The sequence below is a fragment of the Netta rufina genome (genome assembly GCF_964035555.1).
Source record: "Netta rufina genome assembly, chromosome: 1".
In the NCBI taxonomy this organism is placed as follows: Eukaryota; Metazoa; Chordata; class Aves; order Anseriformes; family Anatidae; genus Netta; species Netta rufina.
This window is the reverse complement of record NC_140123.1, coordinates 111,007,442-111,030,162: the sequence shown is the minus strand read 5'-3', so window position 1 is coordinate 111,030,162 and position 22,721 is coordinate 111,007,442. Positions and strand designations below refer to the sequence as shown.

General features: G+C 37.6%; 1 protein-coding gene across 2 annotated transcripts in view; it reads right to left on the bottom strand.

The window, feature by feature from the left end:
* POU2F1 (POU class 2 homeobox 1) overlaps positions 1–22,721 on the bottom strand; it is a gene marked incomplete at its 5' end in the record, with an annotated part of 105,523 nt that overhangs the window by 5,061 nt on the left and 77,741 nt on the right. The window contains 6 exons of one of the 2 annotated variants that reach the window (XM_084281337.1): positions 1,857–2,036; positions 2,966–3,111; positions 5,307–5,448; positions 9,161–9,334; positions 11,709–11,803; positions 20,026–20,152. In XM_084281337.1, coding sequence (XP_084137463.1) covers positions 1,857–2,036; positions 2,966–3,111; positions 5,307–5,448; positions 9,161–9,334; positions 11,709–11,803; positions 20,026–20,152 — 864 coding nt within the window. The remainder of the gene's footprint in view (positions 1–1,856; positions 2,037–2,965; positions 3,112–5,306; positions 5,449–9,160; positions 9,335–11,708; positions 11,804–20,025; positions 20,153–22,721) is intronic. The other variant, XM_084281338.1, reaches the window with a different exon arrangement.

Below are 22,721 nucleotides of genomic sequence, written 5' to 3'. Positions count from 1 at the left end.
TGTTATACATCAATGAGAGAAACAAATACTTAAAAATTTCCCAAGAGAACATAGCAAAAATACAGGCTAAAACCTTCCTCCTTTCCCATCTCGTACCTAAGTTTATTATCAGAGAAATCTCCCTCATGCTGAATATTCTCTTATAGGAAGTCAAATGTTTTATGCATTTTAAACAAGGCTGGGGCAAGTGGGACAGGTCTAAGAGCTTTCTGTTCATCTCAAATAGTCCATGAAATAAAGAAGCACTAGATATACAGTATACTTCACACTAACATAGCCTTCACATCTGTCATCTGTCCACCAAACAGTGAAGGCCAAGGTCAAAATCAATATTTCAGGGCAGTAAATGACCTAAAATTAATACAGCTAACCCTTGTGGTTACGATGACTGACTTAAGCCAATACAAAAGGAGGTTGCCATCTAAAGGAGCATTCACCTCCAATCCTGTCCCAGAGCTCTAGTACTTGTGCAGTCAGGGTGCAAGTTAAATTGGTTATCCAGACATACTGCTGAAAATTAATCATTGTTCTTCACATGGTTAACTTGCAGTCAGGCTGGTAAACTGAGCCCAATCATCCTACAGACACATAGTCTCCAGACCTGACACAAGGAATCAACAGAGCATATAGCCAGTGAAGGCTGGGGGTGGTAGGGCTAGAATGTCCATTTGAGGGGTAGCACAATCTTAAAGGAAGCTCACAATGAGTGAAAATGCTTAGGGAAACATCACTGAAATAATTGAGACTGTGGTTAACATTTCAACTTCTCATATACAATGGCAGTTTATAATAAAAGAGGAATTTACGTAGGGAAGCTTTCTTAAGTTGCAGTCCAAGTATGCTTGCATGGTTATTAAAATACACTATCACAAATCTCACTTTGGTAGCAAGGCATGTAACCTTGCTTTCCAATTGTGGGTGAAAGAAAAGTACTAAGTACAGTCAACACATCCCTTCCCCTCAAACGAAAAGTTGCATGCACACATCCTGAGACAAGGATGAGGGGAAAGAATGACGCATCACCAAAATTAATGATTTAATGAAGTACTGGAAGATATTAGCTACTACAAAGATGAAGGTGGAATAAACACTACAAAAGGACAGCTACAGGCTACATCAATTCCACCACAGTCCTATTAGCATAGCTACTATTAAATCTAACAGCTACTGTTTCAATTTATGAAAACAGACCTCCATGGGCATTGGTAGCAAAGGAGCTGAAGGAACCTTGATGCAAGTGTTTTGTTACTCTTATTTTCATGAAGTTTGTGTTTACCTGAGGCAAATACAAGTTTGGGAAATTAATTACATGAGCATTAGCTATTTTTTTTTCCTTTGTTCCATGCCCTTTTTTTTAGATGTAAACCATCCGTGACCAAAAGTGACAACAACAATAACACTGGACTTGCGTGACTAAAGTCTCCAAAATACATGTATATGTTTTACTGATGCTCATCTACTTATCATTGCAGACAAAGTAAGATGGGGGGGGTAGAACTGTTGAGCAATTTTTATTACTATTATTTTATTTTAAAAGGTTTGGTCAAGAGAGAAAATCCAGAAATAAACCAGAGTTACTACCTGGCAAATTTACAAAGCAATAACCCAACTGCAAATTTGCTGGCCAAAATACTTAGTCATGAGCTGGCTAAATAAAATACTTGAACTGAAGACTGCTTTGTAAGCACTCCCTCTCTTTTGTAGTATGCAAGAAGGATATTTAAAATGCCAGTAAAATACAGACTTGTGAGAACAAGTTTGCTGTATAAAGAAGGTGTAGTACGTGCAACTTCCACAGTGAGCACAGTAAGACTATCTCTTCCAGTGATCTTTGCCAACAGATTCTTGACTCTTACCAGTGAGGTTGGGCAAGGGAAAATTGCTTTGATGGGCGAGCTGCTGGTTCCACCACTGCTGGGTGGGTTGATCCTTTTCTCCTTCTGGCGCCGGTTACAGAACCAAACGCGGATCACCTCCTTCTCCATGTTTAGCTGGTCAGCTATCATGGTGATCTCCTCCGAGGTAGGCTTTTGGTTCTGAGAAAAGGAAACAGGTACTTGAAAAGCTGTGAAATTACCTTCTGACATTTTACATTATAGCTTTTATAGGTTCCTTAGGGCAGCCTGCTCTAAGCAACCTGCTTTGGCAGGGGGGTTGGACCCAATGATCTTTTGAGGTCCCTTCCAACCCTTTCAATTCTGTGATTCTGATTTTCCTTCATTAGGCAGAAATGTGGGTGGGCCATTTATACCCAGAATCTGTGGTACACTCTCTAGAGAGAGACCGTAATAGATACTTCTGCCCTACATTTTCCAAGTTGCAGGAAAATTTCTGCCAATGGTAAGCTGTGTTCCTCATGGATGGATGATGAAGACTAAACCAATATGCTTCTTTTTGAGAGAAGGGATCTGACTTGTGAATAATCCTTCAAGGAATTCTAGATATTGATAAGGAAATCTTTCTTTTATCATCTCCTAAAAAGTAACAGAAAAGATTAACTACAGCACTAGCCAAACGAACCTCAAGTTGTCTCAACTTATAATAAAAGATAGATTGAGGCTATCTGCACATACAGCTGCACAAAGTGCCTAACAAAAGTAATATAATGCTAGCTAAGAACTTCATCTTATGTATGTCTAGACTGTCACATCATTCATCCAACCTCAGAAAAGGTAATCCTTTTTTCTTATTTTTGAGGTGCATAGTAACAAACCTTGAGCTATTGCTCAGTATCACTCGGTCAACAAACTGCAAGAACCATGAGATTTTGGTGGGGTGGTGGTATGGTTTTGTTTGTTTTAATTAAAATAAAGTAGGCACTGATTGTGTGGTCCTTGGAACAGCCTTTGTATTCAACTTCTTTAGCACAAGCAGTTTCCTAAATGGTATAGTAATAGCAGAAGCAACGTTAAATGAAATTTCTTCATTGCTGTATAGGCTGAGTTGAACAAAAGTGATCACTGACCTCCAGGAAACTCTTCTCTAAGGCCACACGTATGTTGGTCTCTATGCTGGTGCGTTTCTTCCTCCTACGGTTCAAGCCTTCGCCCCCCAGCCCTGGAGAATTCAGGGCACTTGGGCTGGAGAGTGTTGAATCAGATGAGAGGTTTTCTGAAAAAAATAAAGTTAACACAAATGAGGAGATTTTATTTGAATACACTGCAATTTCATGCAAGTGTTCTTCAACTGTGCAAGGCATGCTATAATCCACTCTGTATCTACTCCAGATATATAGAGATTTCTGAAGATCACATTTATTAATTACTGTACTTCAAAATTACAACATATACTCAAAACTTATAAGCTACAAGTAAGACCAGAGGGTGCTGTCTTTGTTCCTGTATTCTACCACAGTACCCCTTTTATTATATCTATACAAAGTTTCTTTCTCCCTAATCTCATTCCAACCCACACTCACTCACTGCAATCACAGTTTAAAGAAAAATGCAGTAGCTGATATCTAGAAGCCATAGCTATAAGCCACAGACTGAAAAAAATCTGAGAAGCCTGAAATTTCTCTTACCTACTCTGCAATACAGTAGAAGAAGAAGAAAGCTCACAGCCAGGTTTACAGTGTTCAACCTCTTTTCTCTGGAGATCCTAGCGGATATTCTGTGCTATGCAGCTCGGCTAGATAGCCTACCCAGCCAACAGCTCCCCCTCTCCTTAGCTTCAGAAGGTCTCTCTCTGTCAACCCCTAATCCTGTCTTTCTGGCTCCACAGAAGACTGAAGAGAGGACACACTTTAATCCACTCTGTACACCAAAGTGCAAAATAACCGATAGCCAGGTTCCAACAGGAAATTTTATCAAAATGACTAATTATGGCTGCACAACATTGCAGACCCCTCTCTGAACAGTGGTTTGTGCCTGATAAGCAGATGCCAGAGATCACAATGCCTTAGACCAATCTGCTGGGCTCAAATGGGCAAGTACATTCACCACATTATTTTCTAGATTACTTTTTTTTAGTAATAGCACCCATAAATCTGCTGGAACTCTTCTCCCTTGTGAAAATCCCACAGAACAAGCTGAGTTCTATAACAGTAAATTCTCCAACGCTCAGATGTAACATAATGGAAAGCATCATTGGTATACTTTTGCTGCCTGCTTTTACGTAAAAGTAGTTGAATGGCCTTTATGGTCACCTGAATCTTTCTTCCAAAGATTTTCAAGAAACTGAATGAGAGCCAAAGACAACGGTTCCTAACTTCCAGGCTGTGAAGGACCCCAACATTGTTTACAGTCCTTAACTTCACTTTACAGATCTAAGTATTTCTTCAGGTTAGAAGAAAAAGGAAATTATGACACTGGTTGCAGCATCAGACTTGCTCAGTATTGCTGCAAGGTTTGGGGACGACTGTCCTGTGGACTAGAGCATTTGCTGCAAAGATCTTTCTATGTTTTCTATCATAGATCCCAGATTACCTAAGGATAGCCCCTGTCAGCACAACAGAAATGACAATTCCTTCTTTCAATGTAGGACAAATTTTAAACATTACATCCAATTAATTTCAAAATTTCAGGGAATACTGTAGGCTTTGGCATTAAGCCCTCTTCATTTTGATAAAAATAGGAGGGCACACACTGTCTCTGCCATATGTTTAGCAGATCCATCAGCAGTTTTGTACTATGTACAGTTGTATCCTTCGAAGAAAGAAACGGCTGACAGCACTCTTAAACGTTTTCTATCCTAACACCTAGCACCATCATCCAAGCTCCTTTTGCTGGCACAAAAGAAAAAAAAATACATGCTGTCATCATGAATAACTTTTCTCCCAGGAAAAAAAAATAATTCTGGAAGGAAAAAAACCCTAAGCTGTAAAGAACTCTTCCTATGGGGAGAAAGAGAGCATTTATAAGGACCCTTGGAGAGAGATGAAAAGAATGCACACAGGGGACGTGGGAGGAGATGAATGCAATAAGCTCTGCTTACTGAAACAACAAACCATGCAACTCTCTCTATTACACATCTGAAAAAGAAAGCTAGAAGAGGATTAGAAGTTATATGCATTAACATACACGAAGGAGGAAAACCATGACACACATTATACCTCACCCCATGCAATTATTCAGCTGACTGCAGAACACAATTCTAGAAGTTCACAGTGGAACTCTTTCAGATGTACGTGGGCACATAAATAGGGAAATATGGACACTTATTCCTATACCCTTGTTTGTCCCATGGACAGTTACAAAGATTGGTGGCTTCATAAAACCATAAGGGCACCAACGAAGCAGTTTTTCAGTTTTTCAAAATCCTACTGATTTTGGTAGGCTGGTGAAGAAATACACAGACTCATTCACCTGCATCATTGAGCCACTTTTCCAGAAGTGGCTTTAACTTGCACATGTTCTTAAAGCTGAGGTTCAAGGCTTCAAAGCGAGAGATGGTAGTTTGGCTGAAGTCATTTCCATAGAGTTTGCCCATAGCGAGCCCAACATCACCCTGGACAAAGAAAGAGAAAAAAGGGATTCACTAACACAGGTACTTCCAAAGCAAGGAATCCTGCCACATCCTTGTGTTCCTAGTGACTCCACTGCTGGGTGGGATTCGGTTTCACAGAAACTTGCTTGGCACTAACAAGATTCATGCTAAAGCAAATAATGATAAAGAAATGTTATCTTTTCAAACTACAGGCAATTTAACCATGTAACTCTTTGCAGAAATTCCCTCATGCTCTGTCTTTTTAGCATTATCACTAAGCAGAACATTCCACTGAATATTAACTTGTAATTTTTCTCTTAGTTCTTTAAAAAAAATGAAAAGCCAAATGCTTTGGGAGCAGATTTAAGTATCTACATATTTCACACTGAAGAAGAAAAGTTCAAATAAGAAACGCAGTGAATTCATGTCCTTGTATTAGTAGTAAAACACTCTTGAAGAGATGAATGAGGTTTGTCTACAAACTTACATCACATTTAAATAAATGCAAAAATACTCTTATCTGAACTTTTAGTACCTTCTGTGATGTTCAAATCAAACTTTTCCCCACAGATATGCATTTCAAAGCAGACAAGAAGTTGAACCATATCAAATACTGATTAACTGTAGTCTCTGCTACCATTACCCATCTGCTAAAAGCTATCCACAATAGCTTTTATGCTATACAGACAGATAATCACATCTTTACATCTGTTATTTCTTTTCAAAACTCAGTTTTAGCTGGCTTTCAGACATTCTGCTCATACCTAATACACTTCTATATAGTTTACACTTGCAGAGTCTCATTTAAAAAAAAAATCCATTCTTGATCATAGCCACTAAAAAAACCCATAATGTTCTCCGGTTTTGTTTTAAAGCATGAAGGTCCTGCCCTTTCTGAAAACTTAGTAATTTTTTTGCTATATGCTCTAAATTAGATAAATTTAGATCTTTAAATACAAGAAGCAATGAAAAGTCTAGAAGAAAAGACTGAAGAGCTTGAGCGTAGTTAGTGGAGCTTAATTGCAATTGAGTTAGTTGGATGCTGCATAAAGCTTGCTTTCTTTCCTTTAGGTCAGATCCACAACCACCGCTTGAGACACGTATACTAACAGCATGCAGAGTGGCTACATCCAAGCAAGGAAGAGAACCTTTGCTAAGCCTAGCAAATTGTGCAGACTGCATGAAGAAAAATTCCTTCCTAGAAGGGGACCAGAACAATTGGTTTGTAAGCCCTTCAAACAGAAAAGGAAATGTGTGGAAACACATTTGTATCTCTACCCATATCCCAGGATTTTGTACATTTCAAACCTCATAAATCATTCCAAGAGAAGTAAGTAACATGGATGCTCTAGTGAGTTTATGAAGAAGAAAACCTGGCTATGTAAACCATTTTAGAGATAAGTTGATTTATATCTCGGCAGGAAAGACTTATGAAATTTGCTCCAGTCCCCTGACCAAATTTAATTCTGGTATTTATGTTGTTCTTACTAACATTTGCCATCTGATTTAAAATGAATAGTTAACCATTTCTTTGTCAAGAGTTTTTGATGCCGAAAGGTGGCAGCATTTCAGCTGTAGGCAAAGCAATTTATATATTAGGATGATAATTTTATGTTTTGGGATGGGCCACTGAAAGGATGGGTGGAACAGAGGATGAAGGTACGATGTCTGATCTACTTAATAGATTGAATGACACTCTGGTAATGAAATAAAACTGATTGTAAGGTACATCATTCTTGTATATGTTGCTCTGCTAGGAAGCTTGGATGGACTAGCAAAGGCAATATCTTGTAGAGAGCAACAATAACATTGTCTAAAACGTATGTTCACATAGCTTCAATCTGTCCTGACCAATCAGTCACACATCTGCAATAACACTAAGATGCAATGTGTTCATTGTATCTCTGTATGTCAAACGTAAGAGACATTTTTAAGGAAAAACAGCTAAACAAAAAGATTTAAATACGTCTACTCTGGAGAATTTTGGGGGCAGGAGGAAAAGACACTACTCAAATTCAAAACCTTTTATATTGCTCTATGCAGATAGAATAAACTTAGTGATTAGTTTGCAATGCAAACTTAAATCTTTGAAAAGCAGGGGTGGGGTGAGTTTGAAAAAGCTTACAGTACTACTGTAAAAAAAAAAAAAAAAAAAAAAGTATTATCCTCTGAAAGGCAATCTATTTGTCCAGATATAAGAAACCAAATAAACAGGGATTTCTAATTATTCAACTATGCAATTAAATAGAAGTTATTAGAGCTGCCTAATTATATAGGTACACACTCAATGCAGGGTAAGAATGACTGAATGCCATTTGATCACTTTCTCTAGGTTTACATTTTTTATACTCAAAAAAATACTGAACTGCAAGCCTGAGCAGTTATGTTCATTTTTCCTGACCATGAAAATTCACAACAGGGTCAATAAGGAAGGGTTAACCCATAGCTTAAAAACTTGAGTTGAGGCTTAATAATTACCTCACAGTAGGGCAGATTAAACGTAATTAACTAAAGATCTACATGAACCTCCTCAATCAGGCTATAAGGAAGCTTTTATATTTTACTCTGCTCTGCTTTATTCTGTTTTTCATGTTCATCCATCACTGCTGTATTTTGTACCTCCCTCTAGTGGAAAGAAGGAAGGGAAGAAGGCACACATGCCACCAAAACACACCTAATTTCACTAGCAACATTCTGTTCTTCAGTTATAATTAAGATGCTGCCAGGAACTTTCATTATGAACCCTGACTTTTCAAACATTTAGAACTTTATCAGAAAAATAAATCTCACTTCAGCACAAACTTTCGACTAGAGTAGGTTTACTTATTCCAGGGGTGGACAAATCACATATAGTGGGTTGACTGCTGAGCTCAGGATTTTAAATACCTACTTTGATTTTTGTTTGGTATTTCTTCTGGCAAAACAAGCCTGTGCTTCACATAGGCTCCTGCCAAAAGGAATTGTTTACCTGGACAGATTATTTTGTAGGAAAACATTTAATTTTTATATTAATAAGAAAGGACTCTTGTATGCAAGCAGCATTTCCCTTCAGCAGAATAACAGAACACAGAACTGCACACTGTACTTTTAATTGTACTCCTCATTCAACCATTTTCAATATGTTCAAATTAGTTTTCTTCATCTCTGTTGGTATTTCTGAGCTTTTAAATAAAACAAAAAAAAATCACTACTCCAGTTCACCTCTGTAAGCAGTGAACTTCAAAGGTAACAGCCCTTTCAGGTTTTGTTTAGGAACCTTAGCAAAAGCATTAAATACAGAAATCATTGATGTTTAATAGCAAAATACGCTTGAGAGATAAAAACCCTTTGACATCCAAAGCAAATTCACAGTTGTGACATACTTTTTAAACACACAGAGCAGTTAATTGTGCTGTATGATTTTCTGGAACTTTGTACTTCTGAAGGCAGCTTTAAAGTGCTTTGTCCCATTCATTTTAAATCCTATAGAATGAATAGAGCACATGCAATGACATCTGGAGCTGGTAAATGCATGGACCTGCTGGGAAAACAGCTATGCTTTAAAACCAACAGGGATGTAAGATGTATGTATGGCTTTTTCTGCTATTTCTGAGAAATCCCCTACATAAAGGCCAGAGCATAACCCTATTTAAGAAGGTACTCCTAGGAAAAGGTGGAATTGTAGTCTCCCTCCAGACTTGAAAGATGAGACCTCAGATTCCACACTGGCAGGCACTAAGGTACGCAGTCTCACCTGAGTGAATCCAAGTTTGATCCGTCTTTGTTTGAAAGTCTTGGCAAACTGCTCAAGCTCCTCAAGGTCACTGGGCTCCTCCAAGCTGGGAGTGTCAATTCGCTTTGGTGTTGACTGGCTCTGTGGAAGTGGCTGAATGGGGGTCGCTGCTATTGTGCGTGTTGGGGTTGCTGGCTATTAAGACAGAGAGCAAGGAAAAGATGAAAATCAGACTTAAAAGAATACTCAGCAAAAATTAGATTTAGAAAAGGTACATATGGTTTCTATGAGAAAGATCAATGAATTTGGCATTTCCAGTAATCTGAAAGTTCTTCCAATTTATTTACATTCCTCTCAAGTCATAATCCAGAAAACTGTATTAGTATGACAGTCTTTTAAAGGCTCTGTCAGAACCAATTAAAGAAAAGAGATGTTCAGTGCAGCACATAACCAACAACTTTCACTTGCTACAGAAGCTGCTCAAAGAAAGGCTGAACACTCCTACTTCATACAGTTCTATCATTTATAGACTGCTTGACATTCATCCCCTTTTAATCATTTTTAAATTGAATTTACTGCTTGTGTGTGGTGGCAGATTGTCATCAGACCCGAAGATTCAACCCTCCTATTGAATCTTGGAACAGCAAGCACCTACAGGGACAGCAAACATAGGAAGTTTCCTCTAATGCCATCTCTTGGGACTGACTTAACTCTTCCAGTAAGAAAAAACAGATCTCTCTCTAACCCTTCCATTTAGACTTGCAACAATAAGGGTAGATGCCCTGGTGATATGAGAAATTAAGCAAAAGCAACCTAGGGAAAATAATTCCTTTTAGATCTTTTTTTTTTTTTTTTTTTTTTTTTCCCAGCATAAAAGGCTAGTTTTCCAGGAAGTCAGCACAAGGTTCAATATTCCTGAATATTAGCATACTGCTAATATTTTGCTATGCAGCAGTAAGAAGAATCTGTTAAAAAAAAATAATCAAAAAACGGAGCATGATGGAAAATATTCGCAGGTGAACAATATATATTAAGATCTGGTATTGCACAGTGCATGTTTTATGTGCAACAGAAACACTGGAAATATGTTTTGTGTATAACTCTACTTTTTCTGTGCAATAGATAAACTGAAATGCAGAGACAAATCTTTCACTCTAGTTAAATTCTGTTCAGTTCAGTTGAATAGGTTTTATATCTTATGCCCAGATCTGAAACTACAGGCTTCTTCTGCACAATTAAGAACAGCTTCAAGTCTATGCAACACCAGAATAGCTTGCAAATATCCAGAAATGGCTGTTCTAAAAGAAATTCTCCATACATAGCAGAGTCTTTACGTAGCTCCGTATGTTGTTTTTCTCCTGGCTTAGTACAGCAGTATTGTGCAGTGTACAACAGATGGTAGAGGAAGGTCAGCATCTATAATTCCATTACTTGAGAAATAATGTGATCATATATGATCTTTCTAGGATTGCAGATATGTGTGTCACCCTATAGGGGGTTTTAGAGTTTTTAAATTTACATTAAACATACTGGATAATTACTGCTATGTCTTTATTGGCTTCATCCCCATTATATAATTTGTTTTCTCTTTGTGGTTTTGAGACTTCTTTTAATCCAAGCATAATCTTTAGCAGGGAATCATGCTACTAACCACAGTATGAACTACAGAGGTGAGACAAATTCCATTTTCCGCATAGTACATGAAAAATACTATAGGTGGTATGACAGAAAATACAGTTTTCTAAGACTCTGATAGACCCAGGTGTCTTATTACAGGCTAAAAATTTCTTACATGTAGCCAGGTTGGCAAGGAGATACTGGATGATATTACACACTATTTTAGAAACAGCATGCAGTCATGTAACTAAACTGCATAGTAAAATCCAGAGTGAATCAAAATTAAATTTGCAGGCACGTGCAACCTTAAAATTGCCTTTCTTACAGTCTGAAAGCTTAATCACCGAGCTTTAATATTTTAACATATATCTAACAGAATATTTTAATGCATTTCTGACAATACCTTTGCCTTCAGAAAAGGTAACTAATAAGATTGGCAATGTCTTGGTAATAATAGCAGAACAACTAGGCAAGAATAGAAACAGATTACCACTGCAACCTTTTTTAAAAATAAAAAAATAAAAAATAAAACGATACTAATCTGTAATCTTCTTTTTGAGGTTTTTGGGTAGCCCACACCTTGTTCCTCTAAATTTAAGAAACTCTTATATTGTCCAAGAAAACCCTACAGGAGATCAAACGCTGCTGTAGTCCCATTAACTCAAAATATCAAACATGAAAAATTTCAGCTAAAAATAGAATTTAAGGGTGTTAAGTGTGGAGGAAAAAAAAAAAAAAAAAGCATATTAGAGTAGAAACTTATAAAACTGAAGTTACTGATACTTCAGTTCTATACTGAATCTATCCAGAAAGACAAACTCACTATTATTGCTATATTTGCAGCTATAATTTAGCTGCATTTACTCCTGTAACCAATACAAAGAGTCCCCTCACTCGTAATAATTCACGGCCCCCCCCACAGCAACTTATGAACTGTAGAAACAAGCCTGACCTGCGAGGCAAGGGTGATGCTTGGCTGAGACTGCAGGAGGTTGGCTTGGCTTTGCTGAGGTAGTTGCGTTAAGAGATTCTGCGCTTGCAGGAGACCTGGAAAGAGGAAAGGGTGGTTTTGGTTCATCTGTACAGCAACAACTAGAACATGACATGAGGTGAAACAAGACTCTTGCCAAATAATTAAAATTATAACAAATTTGAGAAGGAAGCCTTTATTTTTATCCCTGCAGAGATATTTCCAGACCTTGGACTTTTCAATCCAAAACATCCTTGTATTTTCCTGTAGCATTTACAGTGACAGGTGAAATGAAGTAGCCTCTGCCACACCGCTCTGTAGAAACTGTAATGACCTAAGTTCTTCCAGTTCTGTATGCAGGAATCATTTATTGCCCCTTTCAGCTTACAGATGTTACAGGTAAATTTCTTTCCGTAATCAAAGCTGACCAAGAGTCAGGGAGCAAAAAGGACTTCAGCGACTGAATATTAATCAAATACACAGACTGGGCTCTAATCATTCTTCTCTCTCTCCATGCTACCCCATGCCAGCCGCCTAACAAGAAGACATATGTCTCCAGCAAAGCAAATCGTGCCAGAAGAAAAAACAAGCCCAGATTACCTCCTCCTGGCTGAAATAAAGAAGGAATCTTTTACAAAAGTAACGAGATATAGAACACTGTTTGAATTGCACAAATAGAATAAACATTGCACTTAATATATGAAAACCTCCACTATTATGAAATGACAACATTAAAGAACAAGTGAGACTGATACAACCAACATACACAATATGCTGTCACTCTAAAAATAAACTCTTCCAGTCTGCTATTTGCACTGTTTATCAAATCTCTCTAAAATTGAGGTATACTCTTGAATCTACATAATTTAAACAGGAGTTATCTATTTTTTTTCTGCATTACTAAAATACATTTTAAAGGGTAAGAATCTTGACAAAGATAGACCTATGGTTAGTCAACTCCCTCGATTTTATTATGAATAATACTGTACTCTGTATGTAACTTCTGACTACATCTATCAACTTCCCCTATAATTATTTTAGAGCCTGACTAATTAAATCTATGTTTAGCAAACATCTTCAATATACCAAGTTCCTAAAAACAGGGGTGACATGACAACAGATGGACACTATAGCCACTAAGAGGACAGAACACCAAATAAGTATCACATAAAGAAAACTGTGCAATTTGAGTTTAACATGGCCTGTTTTGGCACATCAGCTGGCCAATCCATCATGTGCACCACTCATGACCAGCTATCTCTTACCAGAGTACAGACATGGGACGCAGGAATTCAGGACTTGATAAATAGTGAGTGGGAAAGTGGATGTTTTATGAGAGGTTAAGGCCATAGGAGACAAAAGCTAGGACTATCATGGAGTACGAACGAGAAAATGTAACTTCAAAGGGGGATACTGAACTACAGAACTGTCTTCTGATCTTATCATAAAAAAAAAAGCAACAAATGTTGAATATTTATTTTTAGATACAATGCATTACTGTTAAAATGCTCAAGACCTACAGAATAAAGCTGGCTGCTTATGCAACATAATATGGCACCATAGACAACTACATACATTTTCTTTGTGTCCCGTAATCAACGTGTTTCAGCTGCTTTTTAAAAGGCCTCAGGGTGGGAATGGATCACTTCAAGGAATTTCCAAGATCACTACATACTGGTAGCTATACAATACTTTTTGCAAGGCAAATATCTGCTCTCTTGAAAGATGATCTCAACTACCCAAATCTAATTATTAATTAGTGATCAGTCATCTATACGCGAAGAGTTTTTGAACTTTATTTAGTGACTGTAAATTTTAACTAACTTGAAACAGAAAGGGACAAGCCATCGCAACGATGCTATAGAGCAGCTGACCAACAACGAAACAAGAAACAGGCAGCTGACAGTGACCACATTTGACCCGTAATCCACCTGCTAACACAATCGATCACAAGTTACTGACTCATCTTGTGACTGTAATCAGAGTAATTAGGATTGTCCTTTTGTGATTTTTTTGTCCTCAAAGAAATCCCAGAGGATATTTTTCTGGCAATAACACTTCTACTGAAGAGCATGAGATGACTACACTTTTCCTCATTTTCTTCTCCCTTGTACATTCTGAATTAATTATCACTGAAGGACAGAATAAAATATTCTGAACGTGTTCCATACACTCAGTTTTTACATCATTTTATCCTACTTAGGAAATACCCATACAAGGTCTCTCAGGTAGAAATGGGAGAAAGAACAAGTCTGTTGAAGCCGAGCCACTAGCTGACTGAAGTAATAATTGGGAAAGCAGCTGAACTGCTTCAGCAAAGCATGTCATGCATATACTTTGGGCTCTTAATGGCTTCCCTAAGTGGGCAGCTATAGTTTAGCTTTTTTTCCAGACATGACTTAGACTAGCCTAAGCTTCACCTTCATTTTCTCTGAGAAGAGACTATTAATCCCCACTTTGAAGATAACTTCAGTGACAATATACAGGGCGCATAGTACTGCCTTTAAATATAGTGTAAATTCAAAACTGCACCTCTTAGGTAACTGCTGTGGTATTTGCGTTTCAGACTTTTTCATTTCCTCAGGGAGTGATATGGGTGCCAATGCTGATTAATGTCTTTACTACAAAAATGATGGAGCAGAACAAATTTTCAGCTATTTTGTGGACAGTATCCAAAAAGTAGAGAGTAGAATATGTTGGAAGCCAGGGTCTAGACTGGCTGGACAAATGGTATCTTGTGAAGATCAATGAAAGAAAATGTGAAGTCCTAGTTATAAGCTGGAGTGACCCTGTAGTACAGCAATAAAGGCCAGGCATTGTTAGCCTAAAAAGCAGTTTTGCAAAAAATGACCAGGTGATGCTGGGGGAAAACACAACAAATATAAGTAAGCACCGTGCCCTAACGCTGAAGGAGGCTAACCACATCCTGGGCTGTATTAGTAAGAGCATAGGCAGCCGGTTAAGGGCCGTGATTCTGCCCCTCCGCTTGGCACTTGAGACACCACAGCTAGAGCATTGCGTTGAGCCTTAGGCTTCCCAGTACAAGAAACAATGGCATCCATGATTATACACATTCAGGGCCCACTAGGATGGCTAACAGGCTGGAACATCCGTACAAGGAAGGAATAAGAATGGGTACAAGTGCTGGATTTTTCGGCTATTGTTGTCCTCAAGGACAGAAATGGAGTCTTCTTGAGGGTGCGTGCAAGTAGTAAGCAGCTATAGATAAAAACCAGAACATGAAAAACTTCAGCTAGAATTTTTCCTCTTCAAGGAAGGGGGGGTTGCTGTTAGGTGGGTATGTTTTTTTCTTATTGAAGCAGGTACCTGAAGAGGTTGCAGAATCGCTAGCCTTGAAGATGTTCAAATCTCCACTACTCATGCCACTAAATACCCTACTGCAACTGCATGGGGTGTGACCAACACTACATGATTTCTAGAGGTCTCTTCCAACCTATATTTTTTTTTTGAATCTGTAAGAACTACTGTACTTGCATACCTAACTTTACAGAGGTAGAACCCAAAGCAGAGGGTCAGAAATAGCAAGAGCCCAGTAGTATTACTGCATTAAAAATATCAAATAAAACACTTGTGTAAAGCTCCAAAGAATGGTCATATGGACATAAAGATTTATGTAATAAAAGTATCATGTTTTAGAGGTATCTACTTTTGTTTAAAATAGTTAAAATAAATCCATCTACCATCACCCAGGCTTTTTCCTTTAATATCTACAAACAGTGTGAATAATGGCCCAAAGCCAAAAAAAATCCTCCTGCCAGCCAACAGTCCCTATGGACTGACCTGGGCTTCAGCTGTTACTGTCAAAAAAGAAACCACAGATAAAACTAACATTTAAGTGCCATTTTTTTCAGCATGATTTTTTTTAAAAGTTGGCCCAGACACACAATGCATAATTCATCTCTAACTGATCTCCCTAAAAGAGTGAAACTTTTAATCGAAGAAAAACCTGACTGCTTTTTCTCTGCCAAATATGTTCATCTTCTCACTAACATATCCTGGAAGTGGGCGTGTAAAGCTAAACCATTACAGTATCTTAAATTGATTAACTGAAAACAACAGAGAGGGAAGAAGAATGGGTATCACACTACACATTACATAGTGTTATTTGATTAACTTTGTTGATAGCTGTTGATGCAAAGAAACTCCAGGGTGCTTGGGTGTGCCTTGTTTCATCTAACCCAGTCCTTCCAAAGTGGGGACTCAGAAATGAAATCATACTGGGAGCGAAAACAGAGAAAGTACTGATTTATGGATTCCTACCAATGTGTTGCACTGAGATATTAAACTGCTGCCCCTTTTGCAGTACCAAGGCATCCTTTAACATCAGTTCAAGAACATGTTGCAAATATGCTGTGCAGTTTTGAAGACTATCGCTTCAGTGATCCATGAAAAGGTGCTGCCACACTACTACAATGAAAAAAATCAACATTTTCACCTATTGATGCCACTTGGATGGTTAGAACCAGAAGACTTTCAAAGTAGGCAGTAAGCATTAACAATTAAATTTATAACTTGGTAATGAGTACTTGCAGCCCAGGGAGAAGTCACCCTTTAAATCACTTCGTCCAAGTTCTTTCCCATCCCACTTTAAGATTTTCCCTCATCTGGGGCACAAATTTGGGTCAGTAGTTGAATAAAATGCAGTTGTGTCACCAAATACGCTGTCATTAAGATTCTCTTGAGAATGAAGAACATGGCATCCTCATCTGTGTTCTGATGGCACCAAAGCACTTATACCTGGTTCACATAGCATATTATCAACAAAATAATGAGTCCTGTAAGGGCAGTGCAGGTGCACAGTCACAGATGAGATTAACATTTGTGTTACAAATCTGATGCATATGAGAAGAAGCAGAGGCAACTTTTTTTAATCTGTAGTACAACTAGACAGTATCCAAGAACAGGGCTGGACTGGGCTTGCTGCCATCATCTCAGGTATTTTTACAGTAAAAAAAAATGGAAATCGTGTAACACATTTAATAATAAACAGCAATAACTTGAAGAGGTAAGCCCAGACTTAATGTTTAAAGCTAAACAGGAGCTTGTCTTCCATATTTGTTTTTCTAAATACTTTCCTTATCTTGTTTCTAAACCAGTTCTCACGCCTTCGTAACAATGCAGTCTTTTCTCACATTTTAACTTTTGTTTGCAAGATGAATTTAAATGAAACGCAGCACCGTTCCCCTTTCTCCCCCTCCATTCAGATTTTTATCAATATAATTTTTATTGGCAATATCTTCCACATAGAAAGGTGAATGGTCATCTGAGCATATTTTTAAAAAGCAAGTACAGTTACAGTAAATGATGTTGAACTGATGATTCTAGCAACATATCTATCACTTCACAGAATAGATACAAGAGGTATGAAGAGAACATAACATGCTACCTTCTTGCCTGCAACTTTAACAATAACCATATAATGGTTTGAATTTGAAGGGACCTTAAAGATCATCTAATTCCCATCCCCCTACTATAGGCAAGGACATAATTGCTCTAAATAAAAAATTGTTCCAAATTTCTACTTCCATGTAATCTTCTGCTTATCTGCTGAGGCTTGAAACAATTCCTTCAGGTATGACATTACCTATTAAAAGTTACAAAAAAACAAACTTTTTTTTTTTTTTTTTTAAAACATAACACTGAGTAAGTAGAAATCGTGAAAATGGAATTGGACACGTGGCAGTGGATTTACAGGGAAAAATTCACATCTGCTGCTGTGACCTGTGTGTTGAAGAATACAGAATAACAAATTAATATTTTTAGTATTGAATTTCCTAGAATTTTGCAGAAGTGGGATCTTAAGGGCTTAAGCCACGGCATTCAACCCCTTCTAAGAATCTATATAAGGCTGCTGATGATCATGTTGCTCGGCCCCCATCATCTCTTCAAGTAAAAGAAGTTTCTCTATCAAGTGTTTGCATGTCTTCTATGACATTGCTTAGGCATACTATTCTTTACTCATTTTTTTCAATACTGTTCTCCTGTATCAAAAATAATGTCTCACATATATGACATGACAAAAAATATGTAGTATAGTATGTAAAGCAACAGATTTCTTCCAGAATAGGTAATTGATGAATAAATCTGAATTTTTACTTAACTACTAAATGGGTGCATATATATAAAGTTGTATGCAATACCAATAAGGCATCCAAAAAAAACCTGAATGTCATTAGTTTTAAATAAAAGCTTTTATGCTAGTTTCTTCAGATTATTTATTTTATGAAGTTGACTAATGCAGCAATAGGACAAGAACAAGGAAAAGTCAGCTCAACAGCAGAGACAAAAAATACACCCTTTCTCAATCTCTCTCATAAATGATAACATGCTGTTTGAGATCTTCTAACAATAACTATGAAATACTGCAGAAAGCCATACCCAGAAAGTAAGATAAGGACTATTATGACATACACGTTGCTTTATCACTGAGTGCTCATGAAGAAAATTAGATCCATTCAAGCATTCCAGTTTGGAAGGTTGTCACACTAGTGGCTGATGGTCAGAATACAGAATATAAATCTTCCTACATTTTTGAACTATTCAGTTGTCCAGGCTGCACATTACCAGTAAAACATGGTGTTTCCATACACACTGTGTCACTGAAGACAGCAATATGCAGGTCTTAACTGTAGTCAAGAAATCATTCTCAGAGCAGGCCCCTGGAAAATATACTATAAAAGCCTCTTCTGGCAGTTATTCTATTTCAGAAGACTTAAAACAAAAAGCCTTCCTTCCTTTCTATAATGCAAACAACTCATTTTGAGAGATGAATATAATATGCTTCTGTCAGTTTCCTTCTTTGTGAAGCAACTTCAGAGACTTTTTAGAAATACAGATATTACAGATATTTAGAAAACCCAGGAGAAATTCCCTGAGAACTGTAGGCAGACATGAATGCTGATTATTGAGTTTTTCAAAACAATGCTTTTTTGCCTGCTGTTAGCTTAAAAGAATATTTTCAAGTTTTAACAATGCTGAATATCCTTGAACAAAACTTTAGTGAAGTTCCATGTCTTCTAAAAAAAAAAAAAAAAAAATCTTTTAAGTTCTGCTTCATTTTAAGAAACTAGTACAACACTAAATGCCTCAGTCTTTTAGTCATCCTCTACCAGTGTTGGTATAAAAGCTCTCCTAAATCAAGTACTGTTAAAAGAAGGTTAATTTTGACTAGCCCTTTATTCAAATGTTAGAGCATTCAGATGGTAAGAGAGCTTCAGCACAATGGAAAGCCAGTTCTATCCAAGTCATAGCGTGTAAGAAGAAATGATGCATGGAACAAAATTGAAAGGAATAGAAGAAAATGAGGTGCAAAGAGCTGCTTTACAGGACAGCCAAACTCTGGAAGACTCTTTAGCCATAACAGGATATGCCTTCTGAACAAGAACCTTTGGATTACTAGACCTGAACAACTAAGTGGAATTCATGTAGAAGAGACAGGAAAAAAAGGCCACTGGATTCTATCGGCATTGGAGTATATCAGCCATGGCCAAATACAGTTGCCTGAGGGTATCAACAAACAGTGTAATCGGTACTGTGATGTATTTAATCATGAATGCATTAGTTCTTAGAGTGAAACTCCTATACAGCATCTTAACTGGTCTAGCGCTACTACCTACCAATCAATTTGCATTTAACTTGCAAGCCATACCGACTCTATTGCCAAAATAATCTTTACAAGTGCTGTTATATGAAAACAAGCATCCTAGCTGTTTTCCCCAAGGTATAGTAATTATTTCAGTTTATGACAACATTACCTGTATTCCCTTTAGGCTTAAGGTCTTTTTTAGTCTCCCACAAGAATGGTAGATTTTGTAACCTTTTTCCAGTCTGAGAATTCTGTAACCCTTTTAGCATGGATCTAATCCAGAAAGCCCAGACTCTCTCCAGGTAGCTACTTCCTAGGATTATGACTATGAGTTCTGGAAAGTAGTCTTCCCAGGAAGCTTCCTTCTCTAGACCCTGGCCCAGAAATTCACGTGCTGCATTTCCCAAGAGTCCTTGCTAACTAATGTTCCCATAACATAATCTCTGGGCTGATCCTTGTAGGGAAGTAAGATACAAACTTTGATAAGGCTGAGGTCTAACACCAAGAAAGAGCCAACCTGTTAAGAGTCTCCTAATTGCAATACTCTTATTTCTCCAAGGGAATATCAACATCTAATGAAGGCATATAAACCTCCCGAGTTTCAGCTTTTCCTCCAAGAAGCTACGGCTGTTTTTTTTTTGTTTGTTTTTGTTTTTTTTTTGTTTTTTTTTTTTTCTGGCAAGGAGCACTTACCCTGCTGCCCCTGCGGTGTTTGTGAGATGATGAACTGTGCTGGCTGCAAGTTGGTTGTTGGATGCACCAACACAAACTGTTGCAGGTTGAGATTCTGCTGCTGAAGCTGCTGCAAGTGCTGCAAATCCTTAAGGAAACAGGAGGGGGGGGGGGGGAAGGGAAAAGAAAAGGGGGGAAAAAAAAGGGGGGGGGGAAGGGAGGAAGAGAGCTGTGTGTTAGACGTTTAAGTCATCCATGAATCCCAATTTAACTACATTTCCCAACCAATTGCATTATACCATTCAGACATAAAAAGTGGATGTCAAACACAGCAGTTCTGCTACTAAATATCTTTTAGACTGGCAATATGAATTTCACCGTCCTTAAAAAAAAATGCTTACTAAATAACCCATCAAAGCCTTTCTAACAGTGTTCTGCTTTTAAAAAATAATAATCAGTTCCCCTCTCAAAGTGTGTAAGTTTTCAAATACTTTAGCATACAAATACTGTCAGCACTTGCATTTCTCAGACTTGTTTTTTGCAGATGCAACTCTGCTACAACATTCATTGTTGCCAAATCAAGCACATTAGCTAGGAGCTATTTTTGTTTATAAAAACAATCTGCAATTAGCATTTTAATTAGCAACAGGAAAGCAAAAAATTAGATTCTTAGTATGCACTCTGGTTGTTTAGGTCAAAATTTGGGAAGCTGCTAACCCAAATAGTATACAATCATATTTGATTAGTTTTGAATGAAATTACAATAAGCTTAGTAGATATGGCTACAACTACGGGCAAAAGGAATAACCTCAAACATTGCACTATTGTAGAACCCTACTTTTATGTATTTAAGCCATTCAGAACTGTTAATTTTCTATAATTAAATGATTGGTCTTGATGTAAATGCTAATCTCTGAGAAACTGAATCATCACAGTTCAACTTGCTGTTTAGCTGGAGAATGAAAACAAAACTACTTTTTAAGAAAATCCCTCAAAACTAGCCCTTCTTTTCCAGAAAGGACGATAATTGAAGAAAATTAAAGCACAGCATAAAAACAGCCAACTGAACAGTCAATATGAGAGTTATCCATACACATATGCAGAATCTTTCAATCTTCCCCAGAAGCAGCTATTTCAAAACAGCTGCTCCCTGCCAAGCTGGTGAGCAAAGTCAGAAATACCTTCCATTCTTACAAGCCCCAATTCAACAAACAAAACACGTCCCAAAGCTTTCTTTCAAATAAGTCACCCGGATACCTGAGTATCTGTTTGTTGACAGATTCCCTCTGCTGGGTCCACCTGTGTCAGAAAACATTAGCAATGCCAGCCTAACTCTTAAACCCTTGCTCAGTCTGATTGCTTGAACAGAGCTGCTCCCATTAACATACCTCCTAATGTACTTCAATTAAAGTGAGCCAGACTAACAAAGACCTGCTTCTTAAGGCTTATAAACTAACCCCCCATACATTTTGACTGACACAAGTTAGTGAGCTCTCACACAAGCAGCTCTGCCAGCAGATGTGACAGGCCATCAACTGCCAGAAGCAGAAATGGTGATGAAAAGTCAAGACATACTGACAAGGATAACTTTTTATTTAACCAGCATTAACTACTACCATTTGCAGAATATATCTACCCACCTGTGCCCTTACGGTATTTTAAAGATGCTAAACTAAGACCTAAAAGCTGCAACCATCTTTTTCTGGGGAAGGGGGACAGGAGTGTCAGTGGGTGGAAAGGAAGACTAGGGGGTTGAAGAGTCCCTTGATTTATGAGACCACAAACATGCATTACAAGAAAATGACTACTTAACCTGCATTATAAAGACACTGGCCATCAATCACTGAGGCAACTTCGTCACATTAAGTCAAAAGCATGCAGTGTAATAATACGGTAGACAGACACCAGATGGCATTGACCAAACAATGCCCTTTAAGAAATGGAAACTTCTATTTTACAAGAGAATGGTAAAATAATTTAAAAGCGCCCCCAGCACAAGAGAGTGTTTTTTAAGTTAGCTTTCAGAAAAATTGAGAAGTACTGCAGCCATTCCTATGAAATCAAGGTCAATTTCTTTCATTACAAAAAAAAAAAAAAAAAAGACTTGCTCCATTTTTTTCCCCAGGAACATTCTATGTTTCTTCTGGTTTCACGGCAAAGTTATATTGGACGAACTGCTATTAAAAAAAACTCCTCCTACTTCTTGAGGCCAGTGTGACATAGACCTCCACTCATTTATTCATTGATATTAAATACTCTACCGGTTATCTTTGCAAACTGAGCAGACCCTCCAGCACAGAGGGCCTTACACTGAATTGGACATGAGTACCATGATGTAGAGAAAGAAAAAAAGAGTAGGGCAAGGTGACTAAAGGTAGAGAAACCTGTGTGGAAAGAGACAAAGAGAGGCTGAAGGATGAAAATACAGGTGGATAAGAAAAAAAAAGTATAAATCCAAAAGCTAGAGTTCAGAAGAAAGTTTTGAAGAAAAGAGCATGGACAGAAATATACAGGTTGCAGGCTTTCCAACACTAAAGAAAACAAATGTAAAGTCCCCAGATGACCCAGTAGATCTTGCATGATTTGAAAAACCACCACGGAAGATAAGAATTATGTACAAGAAAGAGTACAAATAACAGGACAGGGTATCGAGTAGTGTATTTCTAAGATCAAAGCGAAGGAGAGCTTTTTGTTTAAGACCAAAATATTCATTACAC